The 26,436-nt window shown below is 40.9% G+C and overlaps 1 protein-coding gene across 1 annotated transcript in view; it reads left to right on the forward strand.

The window, feature by feature from the left end:
* Window positions 1-26,436, forward strand: part of ATG2B (autophagy related 2B) — a 55,488-nt gene that overhangs the window by 14,429 nt on the left and 14,623 nt on the right. Inside the window, 23 exon segments of the mRNA XM_054970741.1 lie at window positions 191-345; window positions 2,433-2,541; window positions 3,616-3,877; window positions 5,670-5,820; window positions 6,714-6,809; window positions 6,936-7,124; window positions 8,346-8,619; window positions 10,762-10,864; window positions 11,851-12,046; window positions 12,894-13,036; window positions 14,165-14,322; window positions 14,534-14,706; window positions 14,926-15,076; window positions 15,997-16,196; window positions 17,583-17,663; window positions 18,842-18,948; window positions 19,130-19,222; window positions 19,819-19,889; window positions 20,753-20,829; window positions 21,085-21,255; window positions 22,261-22,402; window positions 23,479-23,681; window positions 25,919-26,145. Of these exon segments, the coding sequence (XP_054826716.1) occupies window positions 191-345; window positions 2,433-2,541; window positions 3,616-3,877; window positions 5,670-5,820; window positions 6,714-6,809; window positions 6,936-7,124; window positions 8,346-8,619; window positions 10,762-10,864; window positions 11,851-12,046; window positions 12,894-13,036; window positions 14,165-14,322; window positions 14,534-14,706; window positions 14,926-15,076; window positions 15,997-16,196; window positions 17,583-17,663; window positions 18,842-18,948; window positions 19,130-19,222; window positions 19,819-19,889; window positions 20,753-20,829; window positions 21,085-21,255; window positions 22,261-22,402; window positions 23,479-23,681; window positions 25,919-26,145 (3,532 nt within the window).

The following is a 26,436-nucleotide window of genomic DNA, read 5'->3' on the forward strand; positions in this document are numbered from 1 at the left end:
CATACCTGGAATTAACAGATTGTGAAAGTGGGCAAGGATTGTTGTCTCTCTCTTGACAGTAATCTATGACACATACGAGGGTATAAGTGTTGTCAGTGTTAGTCACCTAGTCCATTGACTTCTGAATACTGTAAACATAAATATTTGTCATTTCAAATAAGTTATGTACGAGCTTTTTTTTTCCCTTCAGAAGAAGAGGTTTTCTTCTCAATGGCTGACATGGAAATGTCTCACAGTCTGTCTTCTCTCCCACCTCTTGGAGATCCACCTACTATGGATTTAGACCTTTCTTTAACTAGTACATATACTACTACTCCTGCAGGATCTCCACTTAGTACGGTAGTGGTATGTTACTCTTAATATTTCATCTTCAATAAATAAATGAGTTTGGGGGGATGGATTTTTTTTACATATCTAAATAACTACCAATGCCATTCTACCAGAGTGATTTCCAGCAGGCATCTATACATAGTTTGGAGGAAGATCACTTTCAGTGCTCTGAACCTTTACACCTTGGGCGCAGAGTGGGCTGGACATAATTTGCTATGGCCTTGCTGTAACTTTCTGTTACGTGTATATGCTCACGTGTTAAAAATACACTATTTCTTTATGAAAAATCTAAAATCCTGGCCTTTTCTGATTCCAAGAGAGGTGTTGAAGGGGGGATTTCCTTGATGGTCCAAATGTAGCCCCCACACTGCATGCTGCTTACCATGTTATGTCTCAGTTTGGCGTCACACAGGCCTCGTCACCAAATATTAATTGGCCGGCTAAATATAAGAACATAAATGTAATAGATATGTTGATAGCCAGTTACTATGTTTGATGAGCCAGTTGGGTGTAGCGATTAAGAGCAACAGGACTCTAATCTGGAGAGCCGGGTTTGATTCCCCACTCCTCCACTTGAAACCAGCTGAGTGACCTTAGGTCAGTCACAGCTCTCTTAGAGCTCTCTCAGCCCCGCCCATCTCACAGGGTGATTGTTGTGGGGATAATCCTACTATGTAAAAGGCTAACTGTATTCCTGACAACTCGCTTCCTACCCTCGTGTTCCGCCAGAGGGCGCTGCCATGGAGCGAAGCCCAGACAAGGCAGCTTGTCCCTCCAGAGAGCACGCCACAGCAGGAAGCCCAGGCTGGAATCAGACGCGGAGCAGGTGGCAGTGCCAACCCCCTGCTTTCACCCAGCTTGGATCAGGAGTAGAGCAGGTGGCAATGCCTGCCCCTGTCTTCACCCAGCTGGGATGAGGCGCAGAGCAGGAGACAAAGCCCGCCCTCCTTCACCCAGCTGTGATCAGGCGCAGAGCAGATTACAATGCCTGCTCCCCCTTCGCCTGGCCAGGATCAGGCACAGAGGAGGAGGAGGAGGCAATACCCACCCTCCCCTTTCTAGAACCCATTGTCTTTTTTCCCACAACGGGCATTGTTACTCGTAACAACATACTTTGTAAACTGCTCTGAGTGGGTGTTGTAGTCCTGAAGGGTGGTATATAAATTGAATGTTGTTATGAAATTGCTGAGGTTTAATGTTGTTACCCAGAACGATCAAATTCTGAGATACAAACAATTGTAGAAAAACTTTTGTGTTACTGCTTCATCTTACTACTGATCTTTATCTAAAATAATCTTGTATCTAAGCAATCAGAATCTCTAGAAAATCAAATTTACCTCGCATTTTACTTGGGTGTACTTTCAAGCTAGAAGGACTTACAAATAATGCAGAACATTTTTTTCTAAGACAAGCTGCTTGTCCTCTTCTGTCACGTAGGTTGAATGTGCTCAACTTTTCTGTTCCACCTCATTAGTTTTTCTCCTTACTCCAGCCCCTATCCTGCACGGCTTTTGGGCACACGAGAGCTAGCTTGGCTTAGTGGTTAGAGTGCCAGTCGGGTTCAGGTCCCTGTCCTGACCATGGAAATTTGGCAGGTGACTTTGGGCCCATCGCAGTTTCTCAGCCGAAACTACCTATGAGGCAGTGGCTGTTGTGAGGATATGGTGGAGGAGGGGAGAGTAATGTGATGTCGCTATGGGTCCCCACAAGGGAGGGAAGGTGGGCTGTGAATGAATAAAGAATTAAAAATAGGTCCTATGACCCATGACCTAACCTTTAGAGAAGTCAAAAGGAGCCCCTTCCTTCCTCTTGCTGGCAGGGTGGGCAGGACCCATCCCTGGGTGTTTTATTTTACCTTAAAGCCTAGTCCCAAAACTCATGACCTGATACAAGCAACCGTCACCTGTTGTACAGCCCAAGGCCTGAATGATTTTCCCTCTTGAAGCAAAATGTCAGGAAAACAATAGGGCCACAAAATGTTTCACAATTGACAGACGTATCCTATGATTAACAAGCTGGGATACTATTCCTAGGAGGGTATATACCAAAGATGTTTTCAAACTTTCTGTCGCATTAGATGAGTTAATGTGTTTGTTTCACAGCAGCCAGCATGGGGAGATTTTCCTGACCAGAACAAGCAGGAACCACAGCAAATAAGAATTCCGTCATTTACACCCAGTGTAGTCCACCCAGCCCCTTTACGAAGGACTTGTAAGTAAATGTTGGAGATTTGCTGTCTCATTTTTTGGAAGATTGGTGAAAACATTGCATCATACTGCTTTTCTCCTCCCCCCCCCCCCGCCATTGTGGGTTACACAAGATAATGAAGTATTTGACATGTGGTATTTAAGCTCATTGAAATCAATGGGCTTAGACTGGAGTAACTCTGCTCTGTGGTGAGCTCCCCCCTCACTGGCAGTTTTCAAGAAGAGGCTGGATGAATACTTGTCAGAGATGCTTTAGGCTGATCCTGCACTGGGCAGGGGGTTGGACTAGATGGTCTGTATGGCCCCTTCCAACTCTATGATTCTGTGATTTCACTGTATGAGTCTCAAAAGTCCTTATACAATCTTGTGATCTCTAAGGTCTGAATCATCATTTTATATAGATATACTAATGGTTTGCATCCAGCTGTCCTTGCACAGAAGGTTCAAGATGTTTTCCTACATTCATCTCCATTCCTGCAGCCCCTTCTGACCCACAGATAGATCTTTCCTGAAGTCATGGGACCACTCAGAAGTATAGCTGCATGGCTTGGGGGACTGAAGTGAGAAGGGGTGAGGGGGTGAAATTGCTTCTTTCCCTCGGTGGAGCTGCATTTGCAGAAGAGGAGTGACTTCACTGCACTTGAGCCCTGTGACCCATGAAGGTATTCCTCTACTTGGGTCCGCAATCAAGGAATCTTTCCAGGAGTAGCAAATGGCTGCAGGAACAGAGGGGAATGCAGGACACTCCACATTTCATGCATGGATGACTGAGATTCAACAACTTTTGCTAGCAAGCTGGATACGGGTCCCTTTTAAAGCTGTGAGGTGGTCTTTGCCTGCTTGGAATTTCCCTTATACTGGAAAGAAGCGCATTCAGAAACTGAGGGTTTGGGGGGTGGGGGTGTTGCCGAAATGGGAACATTTTATGGGGACAGATCTCATTGCCATAATTTGCGTACAGCAATCTCTGTGGCAATATGAATGCTCGCTTACTTCTGTAATAATTGAAAGAGAATTTACTATGAGCTGTGTATTTACAAATATGCTAACAAACAATATTAACTATGTTTCATTTCAGCCCTTCCGTCTAGATCAGTCTCAGTGGATGAATCTAGACCTGAACTTCTTTTTAGGCTAGTAGTGGGTGCTTTCTCGATGTCAGTGCTTCATATCGATCCTTTACCACCACCTGAAACAGCACTGAATATTAATCCACTGACGCTAATGGCACAGGATTTTTTTACCCGAATAGAAAAGGTTGATCCAGTTAAATTTCCAACAGAAGATTTTCTGTCCCTCCGAGAAGTATTTGCAAAGGCTTGTTCGCATGATCATCTTAGGTACAATTTTGCTTATTCATGAGTTAATTCAACGAATGGTCTGGCATGCTATAAGAGTTCATAGAGCATTTTAAGCTTGTTCTGTAATATGTGAAATTGTAGCATACTTGAGGGATTGAGACAATGCAATTTTTAAAAATGCATTTTTCATAATCCTGCCAGTAGTAGGTATTATAGGATGGATCACATGGAACATTTCCGCTTTCACAGGAACTTTTGTGCAAGTGGAAACACAAGAAAATCATGCATAAAGTCAACTTGGCTGTATCTGATCTTAGCTTTTCTAGCACAAGCTATATTTCAGGGGGGGAAACCCTCCCTGATAATGACCTTCAGTTGTACTGTATTGCACCTCAAATTTGGACTGTAATGACTGCATCAGGTAACTGATTTTTGTACAGAACAGCACTGGTAGGAAATCAAAATCCAAGCTTGGTGTTCCACTTGCTGTTGTGCAATGTCTCGCACAAACAGAACTGCATCAGGTAAAATTTCTCTTTTACTGTCACATGGTGGGATCCAGTCTGATATACTGCAAACCACCACCGAGCAATATGGTAGAAAACCTGTGAGCAGTCTTGCAACACACTGCACAGCCACTGTTTTGTTTTTCAAATTGATCTCCTAAATGGAGGAAGACACTCTAGTTCACCTTATAGTTTCTTAAATTTCCATTAACTTGGAATGCAGAAGTGCTTGGTTTCCAGCTGATACTCTCTGCATAATTCTCCGTCTCTGGTCTCATATTCACCGTATGTAGTCATAGAACTCCTGTGTGTGAGAGAATTCCCACTGATGTCAGTGGTGGAGGTGGTGTCCTTTAATTGTTTTCTGTTATTGAAATGAATGTGTGAGCTCTGTGTGTGTGTCACTCCAGTATCCACAAGGGAAAACCTGGATTAAGACAGTGATCTTTTTGAACTGTGAAATAGAAATGGTCTTTGAACAAACAGAAGGGGTACTTTGGAATGGATAATATGTGTCAAGGGCCTGTGAGGCGTTGAGAAGGGGAGAAGAAGCACTTGTAAAATTCCCCTGCCCCCAGCCCAGTAAGGTGTATTGGTTAGAAAGTCAGACTGTTGTCTGGGAGAATCAGGTTGAAATCCCCACTCTGCTGTGACACTCCCTGGGCTGCCTTGGGCCAATCATGCTTTCTCAGCCCAACCGAACTCACAAAGTGGTTGTGAAGATAAAATGGAGGAGATGAGAATGATGTACATCACCCTGAGATCCTTGGAGGCAGGGTGGAATAAAAATGTACCGATTAAATAAAATCTCCCCCTCTCATGATGCAGCGAACTCTTACGAGCTTCGGTAGGTCAATTTCTCTGTCTGCTTTGCTTTCTCTTTCTGCCGGGCCATGTCCAAATCTCATCAAGACATCTGAGGGGGAAGAGAGGTTTTTACTTTGGATTCATTTACCAGGTCGTGGTGTTTCTGCATACCTCAGGAAGTCTTCCTGCATGCCTTGACTGTGTGTGACCTGATTTTTCTGCTTTCGTGATTGGCACACACCAATCATTTAGTTATTGGATAAAAAATAGTTAATAGGATGCCGGGGGCATCAGCAAATCATTTCCCATGTTCTGATTACTTTATGGTGTATGTAGTTTAATTTTGTGTTTTCTGGAGACGGGACTAAGCACTGACAAATTGTGGAATTGAATGGCTGCTCTTGTCTTTGTTTCATTGCAGGGAGACTTGCAATTTATTCATGTGTTTTCCACAAGTTTTAAAATAAATACACATAACCAATTCATGGACATTTTTATATCTTTGTTTCTCATCATAGATTTATAGGGACAGGCATTAAAGTGTCCTATGAGCAAAGACAAAGATCAGCCTCTCGTTGTTTGAGTACAGATCTGTCTGTTGGGCAGATGGAACTTCTGGAATGCCTTTTTTCTACTGACTCTCGTTCTGAAATACCTCACTATACAGAGGTAACTCGTTTTTATATCTATTTAACAAGAGCAAATGCTTAACACTGCAACAGCGCTGTGCATGTTTACTAGCAAGTAAACTCAGTTTGGTAGAACCTAAACCCAGTCAAGTATGCGTTGAACCGCAGCCTTATTACTGTGAATGATTCTCTACAATAGTGTAGAAAGACAGCTGCCTTTATTAACAGTCTGAATACTGTCATTTTTTACAGAACTTTCAGAGTATGCTTTATGATCTTTCACATATCTTCACAGCCGTGTTGATCATATTCTCATTTGGGAGGCAGTCTGAGCCCCAAAGCTAATTGAGCTCCTTGGAGATCAGTGGGTTGGATGCAGGCTAAATTGGCAGTTTCCACCAATTTTTTTCTCCTCCATGTTGCAGACCCTTCTCCTGTCATTCCTAAGGGTACCCTGCCCCCCAAGGAGCAGCATTTTTATGGAGAGGGGAGGAGGGGGAAGCCTGGAAACTTTCATTCTGCCATTGAAAATTCAGCCTGGATCCAACCCTGTGATTGGCTCTTGCACTTTTAAAATTTGTTTTAATAGCAGTAATGAGGGAATTGGAAGTGGTAGCAATCAGGCCGAGCAGCAGTGATCTTGCATGCACTGGTATTTAGGGTCAACCTCACCCACCATATTGCAATGCAGCCCCATTTTTTTTTCTTGCTGCTGGGAGTAGGGCCAGCCCTGCTCAGCAAGCAAATCAGGCAGAGATTAGTGGATGTGTCAGAACAGATTGTAAATGTGTCACTCTGGTATTTTGTTACCTGGGGGGGAGGGGGCTACGTGTGTGCTTGCTATTTACACATGCACCTGCTGAACCCACGGCGAGGGATCCTAAACTGTGTATTTGTATATTAACCTTTTTTCCTACTGTTTTATTTTTAAAGCTGCTAATGTTTAATTCTGAAAAACAAGGAAGCAAGTTACACCCTCACTCCTGCCTTCAGCTCCATTACAAACACTCAGATAATAGAGGACCCCAGGTAAGATGGGAGAGATTTTTTTTCCTCTGGTCTCCGAACAAAAATGCATAAACTAGGGTGGGAGGTGGGTGAGATTTACAGATAGTAGTAAAATGCCACTAAAGATTTTGATGTCCTTTTTTGTAGGGTAGCCAAGGAAGACTGAGCTCGGTCCCCCAGAAAGCGGAATTACAAATCAAGTTGAATCCAGCATTTTGTGAATTAGATATCAGCATTGTAGATAGACTAAATTCCTTGCTTCAGCCCCAAAAGCTAACTACAGTGGAGATGATGGCGTCACACATGTACACCTCATACAACAAACACATTAGCCTGGTAAGCTGGCCAAAATCATCCTTTGTTTGCCTGCTGTGGCTACCTTTTTTTCAACACTACAAAGAAAATACCACAACAGTCTTTGGCCTCACTGTCTGTCCTTCCCGGTCTTACAGGGTGGCTGTCCACTGGTAGAGGTGTGGTTGGTGATCAGTGGCTAGACCAGGCAGGCCATTGGAAAAGTTCATGCTGTCCCTTCCGCCTAGCTGCACATGGGTGATGAACACACATGTGAGAATCGGCCTTGAGAGAGAACAGCTTAAAGCTTCATGTTTTAAAGATTGTTTAACTTTTCATATATTAAAGTCTATGCCAAACAATCTGTGATTCTGAAGGAATTGACAGTGGGGTATAAGGAACAATTCCTTCACCTCAACCAAATCTCCACCTCCAGGTTGTTCCAAACTGTCAGGGGCTTGAGCATGCACTTTCCCCCTTTCCTTATTTTTTTTTCCTTTTAACTGATTCTTAACTATTCTCAACATCCTTTGCCTCAGAGCATAGTCCCAGAGCATAGTCAAGAATAGTCATTGTGCTGCTGGTGTGGGGGATGATTTAATTTTATAAAGTCGTGTTTTTTCTGCCTCTCAACAAAACTCTTTGTGTAGAATCCCCTTGTCATCTATGGGTGGCTTGGTTTTGCTGCTTTAATAATTGGCACAAACCACTCAGTTGACTAGAACACGCTCGTATAATAAAGCATTAAAATCACTGTATTTTTCTTTTGTGTTTTTAACTAAATTATATAGGCTGGCTTACAAGGAGCCACCTTCACAAGGGGCTTTTGCCTCTTTGTCCAGCTGCTGCTCTTTGCTCTTCAAAAAGCTGCTTCTGAGGATCAGAGGGCTTTTTGACCATCGGTATATGATGCCCAGTGTGTGCCTAGGAGTGCTTTCTGTTCCTGGATGGGACTCTTCCTACAGTCTGATCTCTTGTTTCATAAATCATAGTAACGAAAATACTGTGGTTGGTGGCAAGATATTGATTTCTAAACAACACTTTTGAGAATGCTGCCCAAATTTCTGACAGGGACAACTGTTTTTCCTCTGCTATTAAATGTAACATTTTTTCATTAAATGGGGAAAGCTTAATTCCATGATCCCTGTCTTTCAAGTTTGATTTAATTGGAGGTAGGCATAAGAAGTTTCTGGAAGTGGTTGCAATTAATAATTTGACTTCTTGGCATTTATTTCCTTTTTTTCCTTTTTTCTGCCATTTTAGCACAAAGCATTTGCTGAAGTTTTTCTGGATGATTCACGCACTCCTGCAAATTGCAAAGTATCAGTACAAGTAACTGCACCATCTTTGAAGCTTTCTGTTCGCTTCCCAATACCTGACCTACGATCAGACCCGGAACGAGGACCTTGGTTTAAAAAGTCCCTTCAGAAGGAAATTCTTCACTTAGAGTTTGTAGATATGGAACTTCAGACAGAGTTTACAGGAGGGCCAACTCCAGAGCAAATTAAACTAGAGCTCACTTTTAAAGAACTAACTGGTAAGATGAACACATTTGTCAGTGGGCACTGCTGTAGTTGTGTCGATCCTCAAAATATAAGGGGAATTTTTATTGGTTCAATTTCTGTTGTGGTTGGAATAGACAAGCTTTCCTCAAAGAAAGTGAATCAGTTTACATATATTACTAGGAGTGTGGTATTCAGGTTTCTGATTTGGGATAAATACTAGAATTGGACCCGATTCGTAAAGATTTGGGATTTCTGAATCAGGCCCAGCATTGCGGGCCTGATTCAGGAATCTCGAATCAAAGCTTTCCAAAGCAATTTGGGTCACTTTGGAAAGCTTCAGGTGCGTTTAAACCTTGTGCCCTTGCTCCAGCTGAGTGGAGGAGCCCACCAGTTAGCTGGAGCAAGGGCAGGGCTTGCAAGCAACTTTAAAGCGTTGCTTGCAAGCGGTGCCTGCAGCGGCTTCCTCCACAGCCCAACTGGTTGTCGCGGTGGTGGCAGCAGGCCCTCCCACCACCCAGTTGGTCATCGCAGGGCTCTCAGCTGGGTTTGAGTTATTCTGGATTGTGCCCACCCCTATATATTACAGCACATGTGTTTATAATATTTTAGCAACTTCAGACAAAGATTTTATACTTTAAACATGCATCTCTGCCTGGGTGGTTACAAATCCTTGTTCTTAGGTTATTTCAGTCATTTGTAACCCTGTTTGGATGCACACAGCAGGTTACTATCTAAAATATTTTCATGATTAGCTGCTTTTACTTTCTGTGTAATGGAAGTGTTCTGGATAGTATGCAAGCTTTCATGCATTATGGGTTGAACTTGAATATCCCTGTTTGGAGGAAGTGGAGATATCCTTCTCAATCCTTCCCCCCCACCCCCAGTTAAAATTGTCACCCACCAGGCCCAGTGGGTTGACTGAGGCACATTATAAAGATCTGCCCACCAGTCAGCTGATCAGTAGCAGCTGGCCCTTTAAGAGTAGGCATGCACTGATTGCTGGCCCTTTGACAGCCAGCTGTCTGACAGTCAGTTGTTGAGAAGCTCCACCCTGGGGGCAGGGAAGGGAGGTAACAAGGGAGAAATTGCTCAGAAGGCACTATTGGTCCCTTGCAGGCCGGGCCACACCCCCATAAGGCTTCTGAAAGGAGAGAAGCCATTGGGCATGCTCCAGGCTGGTTAGGGCCTTCAGAAAGCTTGAGAGAGGAGGCCAAGGAGAACAGACCAGCTCTGGTTCTCAGCCCAGAAGGGATAGAGCTAGGGAACAGGAAGGAGATTAGGATGGTGCCCAATCCACGCTTCCTTCTGTCTGAGGCAAAGGGAAGACACATCAGCCAAATTAGGCCCTGGTGCATGACAGTTGAGGCTAGGATTTCTCCAATCCCCTTGCCTGTTCTGCAGTATTTGAGGCTGTCTTTTTGACTGAACACTTCTAGCGCTACTGCAGTGACCATGTTCTTGAGGAATTTGTGTATAAGCTTAGGTCAACATCAAAAGTGTCGATAGAAATAACATTTCAAAATGGACTTGCCAAATTGAGAAGACTGAGGTTTCTTAGCATACCTCAAACATAACTTAGAAGAGCTGCTCATCTGAACATTAGCAAGGCCTTTTTTGAGAAGAATTTGATTTTATTTCTGTCTGACTAAAAATCTTCCATAGGCAAAGGAAAAGTTATACATTTTAGTCCTATAAACTTATGAACATGAGGATACTTAATAACATATTGGTAGCCTAGATGGACACTCTCTTACCTCCAAGTCCACGCTCTTCTGAATAATCTGGTTAGTTTTATCGTATGCTACTACAGAGTAATAGAATATTAGGGTTTCTGTAGCATGCTCGGTCAACAATTTAACTTACTTTCACAGCAAAGTCCAGGAGAGTAGCGAGCTTGCTGAAAGTGTTGTGGTATTACAAAAATTAACAATTTTGGCATGTTTCAGGTAGGTGGCTGTGTAGATGGTATGCACTTCCATTTGCAAGATCCTATTATATAACAGATTATTATACAAAAAAATAAATTGAAAATAAAAGTTCTTCTCCGGGTTTTTGTTCTGAAAAGACCGGGAAAATGCTGATTTCATGCAAGTCCAAATTGTATTCACAATTACTATGCCGATGCAACTAATTGCAGGTCCACACAACCTAATCTGTTGCTGGTCATTCAACAGGGTCATTCAAAGAAAGTAAAGAGGAACCAGTGGTAAATTTTTTTCAAGTTTCCAGCGGGGTAGTTGGAGAGATGACCTCATCAGACAACTTCGACTGGCCACGGTAAAGTGGGATGCTTGGTGGGCTAATGTTCTCTAACACCATCATAAGAACTTCAGCATATGATCAAATGCCCCCCATGGTATTTCTTCTCTGCTTGCTGTGTAACTTTTGGATGCTTATAGTTTTCCACTATAAGCAGGGATTGGGCCCTACGATCTGTTTATGGGAACTCTTTGGCTGCAGCTCTTCCTGGCTCACCTCCTCACCACAGCCATTTTCTATTAAATGTATGTTATAAATAAGCATTCAACTGCAGTATCAGATGAAGTAGTCTTCTAAATCTCACAAACTCAAATGATATGGTTGATTGCTGTAGTTACAGGTTTGGGGTATTAATGCTTAAATAGTAGTAAAAGTAACTTCAAGGGTGTATTTGAACCATGTGTTTTTTTTGCTGACAAAAGATATTCTGCCATTGGAAAAGGTGGAACAATTTTAGCTGATTTTCCCTTTTCACTGCTGACCCCTACTTCAGCTGCCCATGCTGTTCTTGGGTATCCCTTTACCTTCAAGGGCATAACTTCAAGGAGCTGTGGCAGGAGACAAGAGATGGGAAAGTTGGCTTCCACTCATATTAGGCAGGATTTCACCCTGTTTATTTTATTTCTTGAATAATTCTGCAGTTATGTTATGGTGTACTTGACTTCCTTGGTAGAGGGGTTTTCCACACTCCAGGCAGGGTTTAGAACAGCAGGAAAGTGTGGTGCACTGGTTAGTGTTGGCTAAAATTCTGGGAGATCCAAATTCAGATCATCACTGTGCTAAAGCTCAGTGGGTGACCTTGAAGAGGAAAACAAATTTACCTCAGATGCACCAGCAGATGAGCTGCAGCTGGGCTAAGTAGTTAACAGCATTTAGAAGCCAAATATATCACTTTTTATGACTGAAATGACAACAGAACACTTTACAAATCTCTTTTCATTGCCCTAAAATTCATATACCTATTTCATCAGTAGTCATGCTTCCTTTTTTTGTTTGAATATTAGGATTGTACTAAAAATAAACCCACTTGCTGTACACTCCATTCTGGAAAGGGTAGCTGCTGAGGACGAGGAGGAAGTGAATGGTCACTTTCAAGAGGAAGAAGAAGGTGGCTCTCATTCCCTGAAGGACGTGTGCGATCTTAGAAGACCAGAGCCATCTCCCTTTTCCTCTCGTAGGGTCATGTTTGAGAATGAAGAGGTAAGCATGAAGGGCCATGTTTTGGTTCATCACAATGGGTCTCATAGAGGGGAATCTGATACATGCCTGAAGTGTGTCCAGTTCTTGTGGTGTGTTTGAGGAGGGGGTAGGTTCATTTGTGCAAACTTCATTTGCCAGATACGTGAATGAACAGGAGAACTACAATATCAGGTTATACAGTGAACACAGCAGTATCCTGCAGTAAGCTTGGAAATGTCAGACAGTTCCTGCAGTTTCAGTAACACGCTGCAAGTTTACTGCTGTGTGTATATATGCCTTCTAATTCAAGTAAACATGCCTTTAGGAAACTGATTGCATCCAATTGGTTTATGATGGTTAACCTCCAAGAAAGCACAATTCATGGTGGTTAGTTACAAGTTGAAGCTATGCCAGCTGATTGCAAACCATTTACCTAAGGCAGGACGACAGCTTGTGAACTACCATGCTAAAGGGGGGTTTAAGTACAACTTACGGCACTCCTCCAAGCTTCGATAAGTGCCAAGCATCTAGAAAATTGCTGTGCATGGCTGGTGGCTTGCATTAATCTAGGTAGCTTGCAGTATGTGCAATTGCAAAGGATGATGACTTGAACACGTAGGCACTTGATTAATCCACTTTGGAAAAGTCACTCAGGTACATTGAGTCTCTGATCAGTTACCAAGTATTATTGGGTCACCTTTACTTTAAAAGAAGGGCTCTAGATCTTCAGATGCAAAATGATACTGTTGATGGATGTTGTGCAAAAATAGAATGGAACAGAATGGAATGGAAAATAGAACAGTAGCATTTGTGGCTCTGCTTTCATTGAGGATTTCCCTAACTATCTTTTATTTTGTTTCATGCCTAGATGGTGATGCCAGGAGATGCAGTGGAGATGATTGAGTTTCAGGACAAAGCAATCAGCAATTCTCATTACGTTCTGGAACTCATGCTACCAAATGTGTGCTTAACATTGCCCAACAAGACTTTTTATGAGAAGCTTTATAATAGGCAAGTATTAAGCATTAGTCGTCTAAGTAGATATGACCTGTATTTTTAGTCAAGCTTTTTAGTTGTTGATGAAAATAAGAGTCAAACCACTTCACAATGAAGAATGACACAACTAACTCTGTGTACCCAATGTGTGCCCAGTTTTGTTTCTCCTTCATGTTCCCTAAATAAATACCCTCTCTGTCCCTTTGCTACTTAGGAAGCCGCTTTTGAAATGGAGGATCCTTAAGACAGATTGTGGTAGGGCATATGGAGTTGGCATTTGAACAAAAGGAAGCATATCCCATTAGACATGTATAAGGGTATGGACAATCCTTGAGTAGCTCTCTGGATTATATTTGGTAGCTATGCATTATCATAGTTGTAAAAAGCTATATATGTTCAATTAAGAATTTGTTTTCTCAGTAGGAAAGAGCAAGGGTCCAGTAGCAAACAAAAACTAACAAAATTTGTGACGTTAGCTGTGACTCACGAAAGCTCATAGCCTACCACAAATTTTGTTAGTCTTATAGGTGCTACTGAACTCTTGGTCTTTTCTACTGCTACAGACAGACTAACACGGCTACCCATCTTGATTTCTCAGAAGTATTATTTTCATGTATGTAGCTTCTAAACAAATATTTCAAATGTTGGCACTTTCAAGACAAGAATTTCAGTAACTTATTGATGTAACCTCACTTGATTCTTCTTTCTCCCACCCTGCAAAATTGGGGAGGGGCTGTGGGTCAGTAAAAGAGCATCTGCTTTGCATCCAGAAGGTCCCAGGCTCAGTCCTTAGCATCTTCAATTAAAAGGACCAGCAGTAGGTGATGTAAAAAATCTGTTCCTGAGACCTGGAAGAGCCACTGCTTAGTTTAAGTAGATGATACTGACCCTTGATGGACCAGTGGTGGCATAAGGCAGCTTCACATGCTCCAACTCCTTTACCATGCAGTCAGAGGATAGGCTGTATCGAATCAAGGCTGGTAATTTAAATGCAGTCAATTGCCTACACTTCTTTTCAGAAACATGATATAAAATTCTTTATGAACACATTTTTCCATATCACAGTCTTCGTTTTGGTCTCTATGATTTTTTGTTCCTTAAGGGAGTAATTAATATAACCATGTGTTTTCCCCCCCTTTCTAGGATCAGTAATGATTTATTATTGTGGGAACCAACAGCTCCATCTCCTGTAGAAACATTTGAAAATCTCTCTTATGGTGTTGGACTTTCAGTGGCCAGCCAGCTGATAAACACTTTCAGTAAAGACAGTTTTAATCAATTCAAATCTACTATTCACTATGGTAATATACTGTATAAATCCTTTAAAATTGCAGTGATAAAGGTGTGAGTCTGTATGTGTTTGTCTAAACTGATAAAGGGATAACGGCTAATTTCTCAAAGGGAAAATTTTAAACCTGCCGTACAGATAATGTAATCTAATTTCCTTAAAGTTGAAAAATGTCATCAAACCTCTGTATGAATTGCTTAAATATGTAACTGCTTTTCTTGTAGATGATGAGAGTGGGTCTGAAGAGGAAACATTACAATATTATTCTACAGTTGATCCTAACTACTGTTCAAGGAGGAAGAAAAAAGTTGAATCCCAAAACAGGAACACTCAGAGTTTTCTTTCAGTTCTTTTGAGTGTTAACCATGGATTGGTGTCAATATTCACAGATGTGAAGGTAAGAGAAAACGAACAGAGCTTGAACTAGTATTCTTTTGGTGGTGATAGTGTGTAAATCTCTGTGTTGGTTATCAGTGTTTGGTTAACACTGGAAGGAGAGAAAGGGAACTCTCAGCTTCTTAGATATGCTGTGGCTTAAACAAAGGCATTTTTTGCAAGAAGTTCCAAACCAGTAAATGCATTTGGATTTGATGTATCTTTCTTCTCCTTCTTCCAGCAGGATGATGGGAATGTACTAGAAGACAAACATGGAGAATTTTGGTTTGAATTCAGTAGTGGTTCTCTGTTCTGTGTTACAAAATATGAAGGCTTTGAAGACAAGCATTACGTATGTCTCCACTCTGGTAGTCTCAGCTTATATCATCAAGGTAAGAAAACCTGAAGTATCAATGCATGTTAATTTTGAGCTCAGATCTGTGAAAGTTTGGGACAGGTGTGCCTCTTTCAGTTACCTAGGCAACTTAATAAAGGGTGTGACACCTCAGGAAGGGTCTGTGGGCCCTGCAAGCTGAATGGCTTTTAAAAGCTACTCCAGATGCTGGATTGTTTCCTGAAACTGTGACATGTTGCCCCAGTTCCATCTCTGCTGGATAGTATCAAACATCTGTCTGCTCCAGAGCTCTGTTGCCGGAGGTTTACAGGCAGATTTGCCCAAACACTTTCGGTATGGCTCTGTTCTACGTGCGGTGTTTGTAATGATGGTGGAGGGAAGTGATGTCAAGTCATAGCTGGTATTTAGTGACTCCTGTTTGGGTTTTCAAGGCAAAAGACTGACAAAGGGGGTTTGCCATTGCCTGCCTCTGCAACCCAGGTTGCCTTTGAAGGCCTCCCATCCAGTTACTAACCAAGGCTGACCCTGCTTATCTTTCGAGGTCTGATGAGTTCAGGCTTGCCTGGGCTATCCGGGTCAGGGCATTAGTAATGATACCACCTTTATTAAAAAATCTGGAAGGGTTTCTACTGTAATTTTTGAAGAATAGTGTAAATTCTTTTTTTTTTAAAGGCAGTTAATGAAGACAAATGTGACAGTTGTGGGAGAATCAGAATTAGTAGCTTGAGAGAAGCTAGTCATAGGCTATGCCTCTGACAAGAGGGTCTGTTTTCATTTAACTAAATAGTGAAATGAAATACTTCTATTTAAGTAAATGAACTTTACAATATTTCTCTTGTTTTTCTCATGAAGGTTTATATATGCTAGATGTTTCCAGCTGTAGAGTAAAATAATACATTTTCCTCTGTGTATATTACTTTGGAGAACAATCTAAACCTGAAATAAATCTTTCTGCAGGTATAGTAGATGGTGTTGTCACTCCATCTGAGATCAGGCTGCCGAGTACAACACATCCTCATTGGTTAGAACCTACTATCTACGTTTCTGAAGAAGGCGGGCTCAATAGGACTTCTTCTGATGGAGTGGGAGTGGATTGCTTGAGTATGCTGTCCGTTGCAGTTAAGATACAGTCAAATAAATCTGAGACCAATACAAAGGTTTGTAGTTAGAAAGTATGCTCTCAATATATTTCCCATGCAGTCATTTGCGTGAATTCATACTTTCCCAGAAAAGCTTTCAGCTATATTTTCATGCACATGGCCAAAGAAAATTATTTATTTTAGATCTCTGATTTCTGTGGTACTGAAACGTGTATCCCTTAGCTCAGGACCATCAAGCTATTTTAAGGTATCTTTAGAAGCTTTTCAGCAGTAGAATACCTTGCTTAAATCAGTCTAGATACTCTGCCTCCTTCACCATTTCTGTGTTCTCTGTATTTATATTGTGTTTTAAGAAGGATCCTTTCCTAGCTTATGTAAAAATAAGTCCTGGGGGGTGGATTGCAAATGGAATGGCACTTCTGGACAAGGATCTTTCCCACTGCCTCCATTTCCCTGTTAGCACTTGGAGACTTTCAGAAAGTTGGTTTTGGGGAGCCTGTACGGGGAGCGGGGAGGATGCAGGGCTGAGACTGCACCAATGATGGCAGAGGCGCTGTTAGAGCAGGACTTGGGGACAGAAGTCCATAGCCCTGGCTTGTTGGGTGGAGACAATCATAGCAATGTGTAATTAGAATATGGTGGCAGTAGTTGTCCTCCTGTGCATGCAGACACCACCATTCATGCACAGTGCCTGAGGAGCCCACCTGCATGCATTTTATGTGTGGAGCGGCAAAGCAGCTGCTGCTCAAGGAACTGCTTGACCATTATAGCCTTCATCCCCCCCAAATATTTCTTGGATGGGTTATTCTGGCCAACAGAGGCAAGTGAGTGGCATATCTTTGACTGGATCAGACAATTGAATGTAGTGGAGCCTCCAGGCTTTCTTCTCAAACTGGAATTTGGCGTTGGCAGCTGTACAGCTCATGAGGACAGGATAGATTCTCCTTCTGCTCATGGTTAATAGGAAATAATCCATTTAGTTTGTGTGTGTGGCTATCCTAATGTGTTCCCTTCTACATGAGTTAGTTAGGCATTTAGCTTCTTGGCAGTATTTGTTCATTTTCAGGTAGATGATGATGATGGAGCTCATTATTGCAACAAAACTTTAAAATTTTAGCATGGTAGTTGTGTTAGTTTGTGAGAGCCAAACCAGCAAAGAATTTTGTCATCTTTAAAGATGAACAGATTTATTGTGGCATAAAGATTTGTGGCCCAAAGCACATTTCTGCAGATGTAAAATAAAGCTTATGGGTATTTGGTACAGATTTTGGATATTTAAAATGTATCAACTTACATATGATTTTAAACGATTCCCTTCGTTACTGGTAGCTGACATTCTCATGGTATTGTAGTGGTCAAGTATTATCATTGATAGAGGTAGGAACAAAAGCTGCACTTCTAAACCTGAAAGCACAAACAGACTTGGCGCACTTGTTTTTGCAGGAGTTCTTAGTTGCTGTTGGGCTGAGAGGAGCCACTCTCCAACACAGAGTACTTCCTTCTGGCTTAAGCTGGCATGAGCAGGTATGTTAATTTGCAGAAAATCACACCCATTGATATTTTTGTTACTCATATGTTGGGAAGACTATTTCCCCAGTAATGACATTATAGACATAAGTTTCTGTTGCTAGAACCTTGCATTTTACTAATATTACCTAATATTAAAAATGTGAAAATAGTGGATGTGATCCCTCCTTGTGCATTGCTGGTGCATCAATTTCTCTAAGAAATAATCGTTGTTTTATCTAAGTAAGGACTCCGCTTGCTGTTGTGAATAAGATGCAAAAGGAAAGTCCAAAGATGTGTGATAATAGAACATTTTGGAGGATGTTAATTTGTATAGTCACCATAAGTTGGAAACAGCTTGATAGCAAATAACACACACTCAGATACACACACACACCCAACAGCCATCAAAATATTAGCACCACAGAAAACTACCTCTTGGGCTAGTTTTGAATTCATATGCTGGCTCCTCCAAAAGCCTAGGCCATGAGCCTCAAGCTGAGAGTCAGAGGGCCCTTTTCTCTCTTGCTTTTGTCTTACACTTCTGGGCACTTTCCAGCATTTATAGCTATTTGAGTAGGAAGGAGGAGAGATGAGATGGTACAGCTGGTAAAGATCATTCTTCTTTCCCTCCCTGTTCCCTTTCTTCATCCTGATTTGAATGTGAACATGAATATTGAGTGTAGGCCAGACCCTTCTGGGGAATGGAAGGCTGATACGGCACCCTAATATTCCATCTGGCCCACCTTCTCCATTTACTGAAGGAATATTCAGTATGTGAAGGGTGGGGGGAGAAAGAAGAGAATGCTCTGTGGCAGACGTCTTTCTGTATTTCAGTTCCATGCCTGCATAGGAAAGGACTGTACCACTATGTGACCCTTCCCACGTTATACCTGCTGAACCAAATGGGCTGTACAATATGTTCATTATATTGTTGAAGGCTTTCACGGCCGGAGAATGATGGTCTCTCAGAGATCTCTGTCTTTCGGTGCTACACCTCTGAAGATGCCAGTCACAACTGCTGGTGAAACGTCAGGAACTACAATGCCAAGCCCACGGCGATACAGCCCAGAAAATCCGCAACAACCAATACGTTCATTATCTGTCTGTTTTCATCTTATATATTTTGTAAAGTATGTCAAGTGTGTTTTTGTTGAAAATACCATGGCCTTATCTTCACATTTTTGTAATTGTAGATTTTGTATTTTTTGAACATTTCTGATGAGCCTGTGTTGGGATATAATCCTCCAGCCTCTATTACAACGTTACACGTCCATCTCTGGAGTTGTGCTCTAAATTATAGGTAAGTTAAATTAGTACAGTACTTGAGTCAAAATATTATCTCAGTTTGATAACTTGAACCATTTGCTACATGCATGGCCCAGATATCAAATTCCCATGAAAGAAATTTGAAGTCTTGGAACAATTTCCTTGCAAAATATATTGGAAACCTTGTTCTCTGCTTGCTTCTTTTTTGTTGCTAGGCCTCTGTTTTTGCCAACCAGATCTCTTCTTACAGTTGAAACATTTAGCATTTCAAGTAGCGTTGCATTGGATAAATCATCATCTACTCTCAGGTAATTTTTTTAAACATTCATATATGAACTACAAAACTAGATGCGATTTGGGGGTTTAGTGTTTAGCTGTTCTTGATCTGTTTAGCTTCAGTTTAAACCATATCAATTCTGTGAGCTACGATTGACAACTACTTTTTTCCTATTTACACTGCTGGCTTTTGCCTGAGCCACTGGCTTGGGAGGAAAAGCTTTTCTGGGGGAAGAGCTTTCACAGAATCCGGGTAATCTTTAGTGATTCCATCTCTCCCCCCCCCCTTCCTAATTTCTCTGGGAATGCTGTCTCACAAGAGCAAATTAGTCTACCATTCACAGAGCTCTTTTGGTGCCCACTGTGTTCTGTTTTCTTTACCTTAAACCTTTTAAGACTTTTTTTTAATCTAAAGAGTCCACTGTACCTCTCTGTTCATTATATCTGAATTTTGTGACCCTACCAGTTGTAATGATGACAGAGGAGTTGATGTAAACCAAGGTACTACTGTGGATAGGAAGAGTCTCCAAGCCCCATCTGTATTGATAGAGGCTGCATAAAAATAAAATAGTATCCCTTTGACTGTATGTGAAATGCATGTTTCCTTGATAATCTGCTTTTGCTGTAGGATAATCTTGGACGAAGCTGCATTGCATTTGTCTGACAAGTGTAATGCTGTTACAGTGAACCTCCAAAGAGGTAAGTATATTTAATCTTTTGAAATGGACATACAGAATTCAAAGTGAGGTTATTAAAAGATGATGCTAAGTTGATCAAGTGTAGTCACTGGTAGCAAGTGAAACATTTTTGTGTGCATGTAAGGTAGGGAAGTTGTGAGTTTCATACACTACAGTGCTTAGCTGACCATGAAGCAGAAAACTTTCTCTTAGTTCTGTTCAACTATACATTGGAATGCCAATAAATTCCAGACTTGTAAAATTTTGCAAGAAAGAGTTGACTATCATAAATTTCCCTGGGGTTAACCATTGAAAGGTATACCAGTCAAACCTGTTTGCTTGAATAGTTATTCCAACTATTTCTCCAGTCAGAATGCAACCAACAATAGTTAGAAATAAACCTTTTTAAAGGGACAGTTTAGTTAGTCCCAAGCAGAGTTACTCCAACCTAAACCCATTGATTTCAATGGGATTAGACTGGAGTAACTCTTAGGATTGTACTGTTAATATTTTTGCATTTTTAAGTTGGAAATCAGTCCAGCTTTGGGGTGGGTATGAGAATAGAAAGATTGGTCTAAAGCCAGCTGCACAATAAATATAGTCTGTCTGATTGTGACAGCAACCACCAGTGTTCAAATTGCCACTTGGCCTTACCTCTCGGCCTAACCTACTTCACAGGGTTGTTGGAAAGACAAAATGGAGCATGAGAGGAACATCTCTGCTGCTGTGAGAGACTTAGGGATAGGATAGAATAAACCTTTGATAAACTGATGTATTGGCAAGTACTCTTTAAACAGAAATATGTTTATATTTAAGAAATTAAGAGTTTGGTTAAGATAAATTGCCTTTAAGCAGTTTAATAGATATATATTTTGTCTCTTTCAGATTATGTTCGAGTTATGGATATGGGTCTTTTGGAACTGACTATAAGGGCAGTAAAACCTGGATCTGATGGAGAGAGGGTAAGGATTTAAATTATAAAATCCAACTTGTGTGTGGTTAGCATGTGATATACCAGAAAGGCTTTGATCTCAAAATACCATGGAAGTAAGTTCTGTGGAAATTACTGCAATATTCATTCAAAGAAATCAGTGCAGGATCAGGGGTAAAATTACAGTTCAGTATGGTTAGTGTTGGCATAGGCTTTCAAACATACTTTATCATACATCATTTGCACACCAAACCAAAAGGTTTTGACCGACTTTTCCGTTGCTTAGAGTAAGCCCCGCTTTGAACTGCATTGTTCCAGTGATGTGATCCATATTCGAACATGCTCAGACTCTTGTGCTGCTTTGATGAATCTTATCCAGTACATTGCAAGTTACGGGGATTTGAATCCTCCTACTAAGACGGAGACTCTCTCTGGAATGACCAAACAAAATCCAAAGGTATGAGAAGGCGCCTCTCCTCATCCCCCTTTCTAGTAAATCTTGTATTGTTTTTTGCTTTGTCTGCAGTGGTGGAAATCGCTTGTTTCACATGCGTTTGTAGTCCTGCAATATGCTATTCAGTACCCATCATTCTCTCATCATTTTGTTTTGATTAAGAATGGGGAAAGGAATGGGCACTTTGGCATTTTGTAGCATAATTGTCTTTTTCATCTTATGTTGCTTCTTAATTTCCTGTGGTACTTGTTTCCTTGGGTATAAATCATTTGCATAACAGGCAGCTCTTGTAGACCACTGATGAATGTTTCATAGAGTCTGTCTACACAAGACATCTTACACAGGGACACTCAAGTGACTTACTTTCTGCGTGGTCTTACATTCAAGTGGACTCTGTCTCCCTAGCAGCGCATGTGTATCCACAATGGGGGAACAAGTGTAAGATCTTTCACTTGAGCATCCCCATGTAAGATGTCTTCCGTAGAGAGACTGATAATAGAATAATATTCTAATTAAATAGTTAGTAAAAAAAAAACTTCACAAGCTGGTGACCTGCAGCGCACCTGCAGTGTGCAATTAGTGGAATGTACAGATCCCATCCCACTCCTCAAAATCTCTCCATCCAGGATACTATACACTCTCAGAGGCTTGAACAGGCTAATTTCTCTTCTTGTCTCTTGCTCCTCCTTTAACTGACATTTGTTCTCAGTGGCTTGAAGTCATATTTTTCTGCATGCCTCTGTAGTCTCCTGAGAAGGTCAAGGCTCCTTTCTGTTGTCTGTGAGCAGCCTTGTTTTGTACCTTTTGTGATTGACATGGGAGCCATCTATTTTCTTCTTAAATATACTGACAATTGCAGCCTGATATTTCCCCAATCCTTTTCTTAAACTGGTCTGTTTCAGACATCACAGTGTATTGGCAAGCAATGGTAGTACAAATATATTGATCATCCACATTGATCATTGTGTTTTCTTTAAGTTTAACTTCTTGTCATCATTATCTTTAAAGGCAGACGTTTCTAGCCGGCCATCTTCCCAAGGGCCAATCCTTGCTGAAGCAGATCAGCAGATCTTACGAGATTTAATGAGTGATGCTATGGAAGAGATTGAGACCCAGCAAACTGCTTCTCCCACTAAACCACAAGTTAATGGTAGGTTATTCTAGTTTTCTTGTATTTCTCTAAAAACAGATTTAATACCATACTTGGTTTGAATCTACATGAAACTTGTAGGTATAGTGTAATGATTATATACTATGTATTTACTTGGGTTAGCTACTAATACTGGAGATGGTGCTTATATTTTCCATTAGAGGGGACATGGTAGAACACATGCTTTGCAAGCAAAAGATTTCAACTTCACTTCCTAGCATCTCCAGTTAATTGGTCTCAAGTAGCAGATATTCAGAGGAACTTTTCCTGGAAAAACTTTACCTTGGAGAGATCCTCTACCGATCAAAGACTGAGTTGGGGTGGGCAAGTCATGCTCTGATGCAGGCTAAGGCATCTTCCTACATTCACTTCTTTATTTGGGGAGTATGAACATAAGAGTGTTAGAAATGCCCTGCTGGATTGGACCACTTGTCCAGCATCTTGTTTTACCCAGCAGCCATCCATTTGGTCATTCTTAAAGATCCAGCAAACAGAGCCGTGATGTACCTCTCCTCCATGAATCTAACACAGTCTATGTTAGTGGCTGTCACTACAATTACAGATTGTGAATTCCGCAATTTAATTGTTCATTGAATAAAGAAGTCCTTCCTTTTCGCCATTCTAAATTTATTGCCCAGGAACTTCATAAGGTGCCTCCTGTGTTCTAGTGTGAGGCAGTTTATATTGATATTTTGATATCGAGTATTATTTATATTGATAATTTATATGGAGTATTATTCATATTTATTTCCATGCTGATTTTGCAGAAACACATATTTGAGGGGATTCGTAGGTGGTTGATACAGGAAGTCAGTTGAGAAATTAAGGGATATTTTGAGGTTTTAATACATTTCAAAGGTTTGATTCAGGAGCCCTTTGCTTGTATTGCCAGAAGATAAAAGAGCACCACTGGTAATCTGACTACTGCTGGCCAGTGAAATTATCCAATAATGGAACATGACGCTTCCCTCATGATGTGGTCAAAGATAATCTTGTGCTTATTTTATATCCCTAGCTCATACAGGCTTTCAGCAATTGTGTAAATTTCATTAAAATGTTTATTGGTTTTCTGCCAGGAATTCTGGATGAAAAGCCTCAAACTCCTGCACCATCTTGCTCAGACCTCTTCCTGTTTCCTGATGAAAGTGGGAATCTCTCCCAAGAACCAAGCCCCACTTACGCATCATTCACCCACCATATGATTAACGAAGCTATGGGAGAAGCACCTTCTGAAAACGATGACTTCTGCATTCTCTTTGCACCCAAAGCTGTTGTCTCTGTAAGAAACTCTTTATATTGATAGGAAATCACAATCAAGCCGAGGAAAGTACATAGATGAAAGCCCTAGAATGATTAGCTAATCGACTGTTCCTTACATGAATCTCAGATTTGGAAAGCAACTAGAAATTGGTTGGCTACTGTGAACTCTGAGCAAAATGTACTTGCAGTACAGATTTTTTTCCTGCTTTCTTTTTAAGATCTTTAAAAAGTCAGCACTGGCATTCAGAGTCCTATGGCAATTTGAGGCATAGGGAGCTCCAGTAAGGACAGGGTATTTATTTGCTTCATTATACCCCGTCTTTCTCCCCAAGGGGAACTCAAAGCAGTTCACATTGTTCTCCTCTCCTCCATTTTATCCTCACAATAACCCTGTGTGCGAGTGGTTAGGCTAAGAGGGTGTGACTGGCCCAAGGTTACCGAATGAACTTCCATGGCAGAGTGGGGATTTGAACCAGCACCTTCCAGATCTTAGTCCAACATTCTAACCACTAAGCAAGTCTGGTGAAATCCCCACTACCATTTTTCTCATTGGAGGACTATGCTTTCTGTTAGTGGAAGGGGCTCCCCACTCCCTGCCCCATTTTCTCTCTCATCACTATGGTGACCCAGATTCTCAACATTAGCTCTTTATGGATCTTAGTAGGGTGTTGGGGAAAGGAAATGTTGAGTACGACGTGTACACTCTTTTTTTTTTTTTGAAAAAATTTTTATTGGGTTAGAATCCGTTATTTTTACATTTACATTCAATTTTCCCCAAATTTTTCATTTCTAACCCACTCCCTTTCCCCCCCTTTTGTTGACTTCCAACAGTTTTCCAACCCTTTGTCCCTTTTCCCTTACTTCTATTAAATTTCTCTATCTAAAACAAATACATATTCTCCATTATACTAAGCAGTACATCCTTAACTACTTTTCTTATTGTATACCCAAACTGTAAGTCTTTGTTTCCATCTTGGATAAACAATTTATCCCATTTTCCAATTTTGAATATTTCTATATATCATAAACCTATATATCATAAACCATAAAAATCTTACACATTTAAATCAAACAATTTGACTTATTCTCTATGTATTACTCATTCTATCTTTTTATGGTAATTCTATATAACTCTCGTCACATAGTCAATCAATTTGACTCGTCTATACATTCAGTTTGGTGCATTATACAAATCTTATCAAAGAAAGAAAATATTGTTGATTACTCAATCCGTATATTTAATCCTTATCCTTAATTATTTTCTATCAATATTCTATTTATTAACCAATATATATCTATATATATATCAATCTGTTAATCTAACTGCTTATAAATTCACATTTATCTCTTCCCCCCCCCCCGGTAAAGTCACCCCCCTCTACATTTTATTATGCTTCAGTAGTTCTCAAACTGCCACAGTTTTCCTCCCACCTCCCATTTCTTCTCCAGATATTGTTTCAGCTTCTCCCAATCTGTGTTAAACTGCCCTGAGTCCAGATTTCTCAGTTTTCTTGTCATCTTGTCCATTTCTGCCATGTACAGCAAGACGTGTACACTCTTTGTTAGATCCAACCTTACATAATTTTAGGAATTAAGCAGAAGTTATGTTGCTCAAATTGTGCAAATGACGACACACAGATTGTTTGCACCATCATAGAATGTAGGGGAAATAGTGTTACGTTTATCATGTAACATGGAGATAGTACTTCTTTAACCTTAGAGAACAACTAGAGTTCCAGGGCATGAGTTTTTGACGAAGGGAGCTTTGAGTCTTGAAAGCTCATACCATGGATATCTAGTTTGTCTCTAAAGTGCAGCTGGATTCAAATCTTGCTTTTCTACTGCATACCGACGCAGCTACTCTCGTCGAACCCTCTTGCATATAATTGAATCCTATCATCAGTGCTTTGACTTAGCACTTAGGCATATCAGAGATGCCTAAGGCATTAAATGATGGTAAGAGTTCTTTGTTTTGTTCTTGTTTTCGCTTTTCTTATCCATTTCTCTCTGCTATAATCCAGCCCTGCAAACAAATCCAGAGAAATTATGTATCCTGAAATTTTACTAAAATTAATCTTCAACTTGTTTCTAACATACAGAAGTATCTCTGGCTGATGGGAGATTATTGCAGGAAAGTGTTTGCAACATACTGTAAAGCTAAGATTATAGCTCTTCTCCCCTACAAAAGTCTAGATTTGCTGTAGGATAAACATTTTTGTGTTTTTTTTAAGTGTATAATTTCCTATAACCTTTTAGGATAAGGAAGAGGAGCCAGTAGTGAAAATAATGGTTGAAGATGCAATCGTGATAAAAGAGAACCATTTCAGCCTGCCTGTAAAAAAGGCAGACACAAGCAAAGCTCCATTGCGTTTTCCTGTTCCTTTGGTGCGCTATGTTGTGAAAGAAATCTCACTCATTTGGCACCTTTATGGGGGTAGGGACTTTGGGATGGCACCTCCTACATCTCCAGCTAAAAGTTACATGTAAGTACTTCTCAGAGCTGTTTAGAGCTGTACAATGTCGGAGGCCTGATTTGTAGACTGCTGGGTCATGGAGAGAGTCCTTACCTCTGAAAGCTTTCCATGCATAGCCAAGTTAGATTTTAATGCACTTGCCTCATGTGCTGGCCAGTTCACATAAAATATTAACACAGTCACTGCGTGCCTGTGAGGCCATTGAGAGCTAATGTGTCACTGTCAACACATGAATGGACCAACCCATCGATGAATGCGTTTACTTTCTGGTAACAGAGGCAACAAGTTCTTTCTTTTACC

The sequence above is a fragment of the Eublepharis macularius genome, chromosome 2, assembly GCF_028583425.1.
Source record: "Eublepharis macularius isolate TG4126 chromosome 2, MPM_Emac_v1.0, whole genome shotgun sequence".
NCBI lineage: Eukaryota > Metazoa > Chordata > Lepidosauria > Squamata > Eublepharidae > Eublepharis > Eublepharis macularius.